The sequence below is a fragment of the Berghia stephanieae genome, chromosome 2, assembly GCF_034508935.2.
Source record: "Berghia stephanieae isolate SIO BIC M18660-M18661 chromosome 2, UCSD_Bste_1.3, whole genome shotgun sequence".
Taxonomy (NCBI): Eukaryota; Metazoa; Mollusca; class Gastropoda; order Nudibranchia; family Aeolidiidae; genus Berghia; species Berghia stephanieae.
The window spans coordinates 11661160-11671159 of record NC_088361.1 but is presented as its reverse complement, the minus strand read 5'-3'; the positions used below and the strand labels follow the sequence as shown (position 1 = coordinate 11671159).

Sequence of the window (10000 nt, the reverse complement as noted above, 5' to 3'; positions counted from 1 at the left end):
TTTTTTATAACCTTTATTTTTGTGTGTTTTTTTTTGTTTGTTTGTCTCCTGAAGAAGGCCAAGGACCGAAACGTTTGTTTTGTGTTGTTCCCTTTTATATGAGTCAAATTAACTCATTTTATTTTTCTATCTAGTTCTACACACGCTTCCTTCGTCTGGTGTCTGCTACTGTAAACCGCATTCTTGGCATTGGTCTGAGAATGCACGATTTTCAGAAGTCAGTTTTTAAGCAGCCTTTAGACATAATTCACAGATGTGTGATTTTCAAATATGATAAAATATTCGTATAATGGACACTAATGATAAATCGTTTTAATACCAGAAATTCTAAAGCCACATGACAAAAATCGTGGAATATTAAACTTTTCAAAAAATTGCAAGTTTACAGTAAAATTGGGAAAACTGCGAGATTGTTGTGTCAAGTGTCGAGCGGAGAGACGGTGAGATGGGTTTTTTTTTCCTCTTCTTTTCTTTCATGAGATTCCAGATTCTCTCCCTTGGTTGCACGTGTCTGGCTTGTGTTGCCAGATTGTGCCACACCGCACATTATTTTGAATTACGATCCTCCCTGCGCGATGTGGGAAACATTCTGTGGTAGATAACGATGTCGTTATGATAGTCTTTCCTTGGCAAACGTTTTAAAGCAGTTTTACTGTAAATCTTCATAATATTCACTTCGCGTGATTTTTGTTCGTGATAGCTTGTTTTAATGATGATTCTATTTTCACTTGGAGGGGTATATTATTGTTGGTGCTGTGCGTTTAGGTAAAATACTCACAACATTCGCCACCCGGATATACCGAACCGACACACAAAAACTATGTGTAACCTTGAACTTTTATGCAGACTGATTGATAGAATTCGGTGAGAACTAATCATTAATATGGCGGTCTTATAACTGTAACAAAGAGCTGAGGGACGTCAATTTCGTTCCTTCAATAGTCTGATTAATATAATTTAGTGAGAATTGATAATTAAGATGCCTGTCTAAAAACAATAATAAAGAGATGATTGACGTCATTTTCGTTTCTTCCATACACATCTCTAAAGGATAATAAAGACAATGCTAATAGTTGCTTTGTGTAATTGACACCAAAAACGTTTCGTTATTACGCCTTCTTCAGGAGACAGATAAAACACACCCCACCACCCCCCCCCCTCCCAAATAAAACCGATGATAAATGAATTACATTTAAATGATGTGTAACCTTAACCATTTATAGTCTGGTTAATACAGTTAAGTGAGAACAACTCACAAACGCGGATGGCAAAAACAATAACAAAGGCCTGAGTGACGTCATCTGCATACTATCTATAGATAGTTCGAAGATGACGTCACTCGGGCCTTTGTTATTGTTTTTGCCATCCGCGTTTGTGAGTTGTTCTCACTAAACTGTATTAACCAGACTATAAAAGTTCATGGTTACACAGAGTTTGTGTGTTGGTCCGTTATACTTCCGGATGGCAATGTTGTGAACTCCTTGGCCAAGCGCATTCTATCTATAGATAATATGCGCTTGTCTAAGAAGTTCACAACTCACAACATTACCATCCGGAAGTATAAAGGACTAACACACTAAACTATGTGTAACCTTGAACTTTTATAGTCTTGTTAATACAGTTTAGTGAGGATTACTCATAAACGTGGATGGCAAAAAGCAATAACAAAGACCTGAGTGACGTTAATTTCATACTGTCTATATACACTTCGATAACTACGCTTCTCGAACATTTGTCATAATGTAAACAATGACAGTGATTGGTAGACACAGCAAACTACACAGATTTTACTATAGATGGTATGTGTCTAAGTAAAATACCAATTGTTCTTCCGCTTGATCAATAGAACCAACACAGAAAACTATGTGTAAACTTTAACGTTTATAATCTGATCGAGAAAATGGTGTGATAACAGAGAGAGGACGATTTCATTCACGTTAATGTTTATAAACAACCAACTATGTGTGTCCGAGCACGTGTGAAGGTGTGTCATAAATTCCATGCTTTGATTGGTCAAATATCTACTTAATGGGAGCGATCTATATTCAGGTTTTCGTCCAACCAAGTCATCAATCACATGATTTGTTGCTGTCCAACAATTGGATGTTTTTTAACAAATGAAAACACTCTGTTTTTTTAAAATGAAAGTTGTAAACATACTCATGTGTCAAGCTGAAATAAATGACCAATCGTGATGTTAGATATTTTTCAAAACCTGTGAACACTTTTCACTAAGTGGGTCACTTTGAGCACACTTTGCAATGTGACCAATGACCTCGAGCACATGGAAAGGTAATATAGATCGCTCCCGTCTTTAACTTCAAGACAGATATGCCTATCTTTCACGGAAAAGTTCCAAATGTTATGGTCATTGTCAGGAAGATTATCAGTGAGAAATGAACACAACAGTATTAACCTGTAGATTTTTGACCAACCAAAACATGGAATTTGTGACACACCTTCACACGTGCTCGGACAAACATAATTGGTTGTTTATAAACAATTATGTGGATAACGGTTTAAGAAATTTGACAAGTAAGGAATTGGGTTATCAGACCTATAAATAAGTACGTGTCGAGTCGTTGGATTTGAAAAACAAAACAAAAAACAAAAAAAAAAAAAAACTCTGTCACCGTAAGCAATTGTACATTCTTGAATTTAAAAAATGGGACTTATTTTTTGTTCATTTTCAATTCATCAGTGAGACGAGTGGAGACTTGATTTGAACTATAGGTGTGAATGAATGGAGTTTAAATATTGATATCATGCGTTTTGGTGAAATACTCACAACATCCGCCAGTCGGATAAAACTTATCAGCGCACTAAATTATGTGTAACCTCAAACGTTTATAGATAGTATGCAGATGACGTCACTCAGGCCTTTGTTATTGTTTTTGCCATCCGCGTTTGTGAGTTGTTCTCACTAAACTGTATTAACCAGACTATAAACGTTCATGGTTACACAGAGTTCGTGTGTCGGTCCGTTATACTTCCGGATGGCAATGTTGTGAACTCCTTGGCCAAGCGCATTCTATCTATAGTCTGATTGATACAATTTAGTGAGAAGTACTCATAAAAAATGGCTGGCTAAAAACAATAACAAAGAGGTGAGTGACGTCAACTTCGTTCCTTCTATACTTCGAGGCGTGAGGACTTGTTAGGATTGATAAAATGAGACCCGAGGTGTTTGACATTGTGCTGACCAAAACGGATGCCGTATATTTCCCTGGACAGACCATCCACGGGCAGGTCAACCTGGAGCTGAGTAAAACGGTCAAGGTCAAAGGTTAGTGAAACATTGATTGTTGTTGTTGTTGTTGTTGTTGTTGTTGTTCTTCTTCTTTTCTTCTCTTCTTCTCTCCTCCTCCTCCTCCTCCTCCTCCTCCTCTTTCCTTCTCTCTTCTTCTTCTTCTTCTTTTCTTCTTCTTCTTCTTCTTCTTCTTCTTCTTCTTCTTCTTCTTCTTCTTCTTCTTCTTCTTCTTCTTCTTCTTCTTCTTCTTCTTCTTCTTCTTCTTCTTCTTCTTCTTCTCTTCTTCTTCTTCTTCTTCTTCTTCTTCTTCTTCTTCTCTCTTCTCTCTCCTTCTTCTCTCCTCCTCTTCCTCTCTTCTCTCTCCTCCTTCTCTCTTCTTCTTCTCTTCTTCTTCTTCTTCTTCTTCTTCTTCTTCTTCTTCTTCTTCTTCTTCTTTTCTTCTTCTTCTTCTTCTTCTCTCTCTCTCTCTCTCTCTTCTCTTCTTCTTCTCTCTTCTTCTTCTTCTTCTTCTTCTTCTTCTTCTTCTTCTTCTTCTTCTTCTTCTTCTTCTTCTTCTTCTTCTTATCAATCTTTCTATTATTTCAGAGGAGGTCTCGATAGCTCAGTCGGTAGAGCACTCGGTTCACACGCAAAGGGACCGAGATCGATGTTGGATGAAAGTCGACGTTTTTAAAACCCCTTTGTCCACCCATTAATGATTCGGTAGCTGCGTCTGTTGGATCTGGAGGATATTAATTTGCGATAGATTACCAGCTATTTCCACAAATTGCCTTTTCCCTGCTGTACAACTGTCGAAAAAAAACCTTTTACTGGTAAACTTTTTGTTTTATTACATAAATATATTAAGTTGAAATGGGTTGCTAAACATCATGTGCGGCTATGTGGTCTAGTGGTATGACACTCGCTTTCGGATCGGAAGGTCCTGGGTTCGAGCCTCGCGCTCGGCGCATAGTTGAGTCCTTGGAAAAGGCTCTTTACTCACATTCTCTCACCGTACTCAGGTGTAAAATGAGTACCTGGCCGTTAACAGCGGTGTCTTTGTACGATAAATTGTAATATCGCCTAATAGGCGTTATGTCCCGTCCTACATGTTAAATGTTGCTGTTGACCAGGGACCCCTTGTAAAGCGCTTTGAGCACATTTAGTGGATATTGCGCTATATAAAGCTCAATTAAAAAAAATAATTTGTTAAAAAGTAGTCCTTCAGAGCCCACGAAGCCGGAATTTCTCCCAGTTTCTACAGCGTGAAACAGACAAAAGCAATCGCTTGCTACCTTTTTGATAGGACGTTAGTAGTCTATCGCAAAGTGCTTTCATCCAGATCTAATAGACCCAACTACCCAATCACAAGGGGGTAAAAAACAAAACAAACCCAAACAATCTTGGCTTCCCCCTGAATCAATAAACCCATTGCGTGTGAAGCAAGTGATCTACCACTGAGCTATAGGGACCCTCTGATATATTAAGACTAATCAAACATTGTAAAAAACACACACACACAAAAAAAGAAAAAATACCAAAAAATAAAAACAAAAAATAAATTTAAAAATACACTAATAAACAAAATGCAAAAAAAAAAAACAACAAAAACCCCCCCCCCCCCAAAAAAAAAACAACAAACAAACAAAACAAAAAAAAAAACAAAAAAACCCACAAACAAACAAGCAAACAAGAAATCTCCAAACTCCGATATTTCCTATCATCTTAGAATTTCGTATGAAGCAAGATTACTGACCAAAAAGAAGCAAAATTATTATTTTTTTTCAATGTATGGCTAATCTCCAGATGAGTAAGTAGGAAAAAAGAAAAAAAGATTCTTTATCAATGATTATATTGTAATTCAAATTACTCGTAGCCAATCCTGTGTCATGTGACCATCTCTCTCTCTCTCCCTCTCTCTCTCTCTCTCTCTCTCTCTCTCTCTCTCTCTCTCTCTCTCCCCACCCCCCCCCCCCTTTCCCACACACCCTCAAGATGTCCAATCGAGCGTTGGCCCCGTTAGAAAGTTCCTTGATTTAATAATCAACCTTTTGAAATAAAGGCGTCGTCCTTAACCAGTTAACTGCCGAACTCTGAAAAAAAGTAATACTCGTATTTAAAACTTTGGCCAGAAAACTCGTCCCTCAAATATCGATCTATTTAAATGACCCTCGTCTTGGCCAAAAAAAACCCCAAAAAACTCTTAAACTTGGGACCTCGTGAGGTCAAACTTGTTCCCCGGGTTTGAGAGTTTTTGTTAAGATGAGGGTCATTTAAATCGATCGAAATTCGAAGGACGAGTTTTCTGGCCAAATTTTTAAATGTTCAGTATTTCCAGAGAATAGCAGTTAACTCCTTAACCATCTCCTTACCAACTATAGGAAAATCGTCACATTCGTTACGATACAACCAACATTTTTCATATTTAGATTTCCTTTGTACATCATGAAATTTAAATATAATGAACAGTGTATGTTTTGCTAAAGAAATTATGTATGGCAAGAAGTTTACTGCTATTCTATGTCTGAGTGATAAAAAATCTATTTTTGTGTTAGTTGGGTGTGAAGTTTTGGGAAAAATCATGAAAATGGCTGGTAAGGAGAGAGTTAACTCACTCAAGCCATGATGTGCGACGTACCGGGCGACCTCTTCCGAACTGAAATAGATTTCAGATTGGTCCCTATTATCCCAGACCAGATAGGGTTAGTCTCTTTGGCATTCCAGAACAGACAGTATTACATAGACCTGCCTACTTGAAAAATCTTTAAAGATAAAAATTCTATTCACAATTGTTAACTTTGATAATTAACAATTTTCCCTCACAAGGATTTAATAACACTTCAAAATATTTTTTTATTATGTCGTCTGCCATCAACTTTAATTTTCAATAAGTTTTAATGACTTAAAATGCTCTTGAAGTTCTAAAATTGGAACCAAAATTTCGTAATTCTACCAGTTTTTCACAATGAAAGTCAGGTTTGGCTACATACTGGGCGCCCTCTTCCAAACAGAAATAGATTTCTGATTGGTCCCTTTATTCCAGACCAGATAGGGTTAGTGTCTCTGACATTCCAGGACACACAGCATCATGACGTCATCATCACATGATATGTGAGCAGTGGCGTCGCTATATTGGTTGATTTGGTGCCTGGCACCGAATCCATCTTTAAAAATGGATTACAGCATTTTAAAAAATAAATAAAACTGAGAAATGGTGTTTACCGCCTCTTACTTATTTGAGTAAGTCTTTTCTTTAATTTCTTTTGTATTTACAAATATAATACGTTTTAAATTACTTTTTTTTCTGATTCTGGAACCACATTATACTGTAAGCATGCCACGCCACTGTATGTGAGCTATCCCTTCAAAACCGTGTTCTGTTGGGCTTCGACGTACACTTATTTGCAGGTCTAATAACCCATTATGGGGTCACTGTTGTAATAGAAATCTAAAAAATAAAAATGACAAAATATTGTTCATCAAAACAATGTTAAACTGAGCCCATAATCGCGTACGATGACAGACCTGCATCTATGTACACGTCGGCGGCGGGGATGGAGGAGGGGGCAGGGCAGGGGGTAGGGGTACTTTTGATGATCAAAATTGAATTTATGGTGACAAATATACGGATCGCATATTGACATTTTGCTCGATGCCCATAGTTTTAGGTCTGGTAACTGGAAGCTATTCTGGACTTGTTTTATGTGCGGCTATGTAGTCTTGTGGTATGACACTCGCTTACGGGTCGGAACGTCTTGGGTTCGAGACTCGTTCGGCGCATAGTTGAGTCCTTGGAAAAGGCTCTTTACTCACATTCTCTCACCGTACTCATGTGTAAAATGAGTACATGGCCGTCAACAGCATTGTCTCTGTCGAAAAAAATTGTAATATCACCTCACAGGCGTCATGTCTCGTGTTGCTGTTGTTACGTGTTGCTCTTGTTCAGGGACCCTTTGTAAAGCGCGTTGAGCACGTTTAGTGGCTATTGCGCTATACAAAAATTCAAGTTTCTTTGTGTTAAAAAAAACAACATTCTTGTTGGTAATGGACGATATTCTTGCGTTGGTCTGAGAGTATTTCTATTACAACAAAGATAGCATCACCATTTGGGTTATCAGACCTGCAAATAAGTACACGTCAACATTTGGTTGTTATAGATACGCGGATCACATATAGGGAATGAGATTAGCGGAAGAGTAGCGTCCCTTGATTGGACGTCACCGACGTAGAAGTTATAAGAGAGAGAACGTCAATATGGTTTTGCGCATGCGTCTCTCGTCCTCGCTTCCGGTGAAAGCGGCATGAGACACTTCACCGACGTTCTCTCTTTGTTATAAATGTACTTTCTTTCAAAATAGATCTTATGAAGTTTCTCTGATGTTTTTATTTATGCTACGATGGTAATAATGCATACGTTTTGATGCCAGGTAAACTTAAATTCTCTTCCCTGGTAAAAGTAAAAGTATGTATGCTCTACCTACCGATTTTAACGGTTTGCACAAAAATAGTAATTCAATGAGGCTTAAAATGTTAGTCTACAGATTTAAAGAACAAGATAACAAGTCGTCGTCAGAAATAATATGTAAGGCTTTTTTTTCTCCTTTCGTTTTCTCCTTTTTGTTCATTCAGCACCGAATTCGAGTTTATTAAAATGATGTTAAAATCAATGCACAAATATGATCGATGCTTTTCATTTATAAATTTTACGAGGTAAAAATAAACATGAGGTTAATATATATATATACGCAATAGCCACTAAACGTGCTCAAAGCTCTTTACAAGGGGTCCCAAGCCAACAGCTACATATAACATGTCGGACGAGAAATGACGCCTGTTAGGCGGTATTTATTTTCCCCCCGACAGATTCAACGCTGTTAACGACCAAGTACTTATTCTACACCCTAGTACGATGAGAGAATATAAGTAAAGGATTTAACTATGCGCAACTCAGAGCGGGACTCGAACCCAGGACGTTCCGATCCGAAGGCGAGTGCTATAACACTAGACCATAGCCGCACAGCAAAGTACATTTTTCCTGAATCCGGACAAAACGTCTATGGAATAATTTGATTACAACTTCGTGAATTGAAGGTTTTGATCCAACCAGATTCGTAGAGAGTGATTCATTTTTATAATATCTGCACTCATTCCACATATACAGTGTTTAAAAAAAATAAAAAATTATTGGCACATCTCAGGGTTGAATAACTCGAGAGCTATGTAAGATTTCATCAAACGATTTGTTTTGTTTGGCCATAATATGTGCAAAATTTATTTAAGTTTCGATTGATGTAAGTTTTAACAAAAATATTTTCAAAATTACCCGTTTCTACTCATAACATTATAATTCGGCTACCAAATGGCGCACTGTGTTAAAACTTACATCGATCAAAACCAGGGGCGTGGCTATATAATATGGGTTGATTTGGTGCCTTGCACCGCATCCATCTTTTAAAAATGGATTACAGCATTTAAAAAAATAATAAAACGTAGAAATGGTATAGGGAATGAGATTAGCGGAAGAGTAGCGTCCCGTGATTGGACGTCACAGACTATGGGTGACGTCCAATCAAGGGACGCTACTCTTCCGCTATTCTCATTCCCTATACACCGCCTCTTACATATAAGTAAGTCTTACATGAGTAGATAAGTCTTTTCTTTAAGTTTCTTTTCTTTCATTTGTATTTACAAATATAGCATATTTTAATCCATTTTCTTCTGATTCTGGCACCACCTTATACTGTGAGCACGCCACGCCACACAAAACTTAAATACATTCTGTACCTATGCCAAAAACAAAAACGTTTGAAGAAATCTTACATGGCTTTGGAGTCATTCAAACCTGAAATGTATCGATACTAAAAAAAACGTACTGTATTTCTTCTTACAACAGTCCCTGTTTCCCGGTGTTTCTTTTTTACGAAACCCGCCGAAACCCGCCGAAACCTGACGAAACCCGACAAAGTTATGGGAAGTAGGCAGCAGTAGCGAGTGAACCTGGGACTCGAGGAAAGTGTACACCATTGGGAGTGAACCTTAGCAACGCCACTGTCACATTATCTCATTCGTCTGTAGTGTTTCATTCATCCTGTTTTGTTGATTAAGGGGGAAACACGAAACATCCACAGTATCTGTCTTCGATCTAATAAATTGAAGCTTAAAATTCAATACTTATCGTAATTTATTTAGTCTTACACTGATTTGTGACAAAAATGTATTCCACTTGATAATATAGTTAAATATAAGAATAATATCTCGACTGCACCGGAATTGATCTCGGTCCCATTGATTTTTGAAGTGAGTGCTCTACCAACTGAGCTATCAGGACCCCTCTCCTCCCCCCCCCCCCCCCCATTATTACAAGTATCCATGGTGAAGTCTTCCAACTTCGACCTCGGCTCATAAAATCATTACATCAATTGCTTCACTTGACTCAAGTGTAGAATTGTATCTTCTTTTGTTTTATCCATTAGACCCTCCCGCTGTTTGGGTTACTGGGTCAGTAGCTGGGATTCACGATGCTTAACTTGTTAACACTTTGATAATAAATAAAACAAACACGATTTAACCCTCAGAAGTCCCAGGTTTGAGAGTTTTTGTCGGGATGAGGGTCATTTAAATCGATCAATATTTGAAGGACGAGTTTTCTGGCCAAATTTTTAAATACGTGTCTTTCCAGAGTACGATAAGTAATTGGTTGATCACACTCATCAAAACTTCACTAATTTCTTCAGCAAAGCACCAAAAACATTATTTTTAATGTTGTAGGCT

The 10000-nt window shown here is 37.7% G+C and overlaps 1 protein-coding gene across 1 annotated transcript in view; it reads left to right on the top strand.

The window, feature by feature from the left end:
• The first annotated feature begins 2701 nt into the window (after positions 1-2701).
• Positions 2702-10000, top strand: part of LOC144964322 (arrestin domain-containing protein 3-like) — a 48436-nt gene continuing 41137 nt past the window's right edge. The window contains exon 1 of the mRNA XM_078898425.1: positions 2702-3286. Within this exon, the coding sequence (XP_078754551.1) occupies positions 3172-3286 (115 nt within the window). The 5' untranslated portion in view covers positions 2702-3171. The remainder of the gene's footprint in view (positions 3287-10000) is intronic.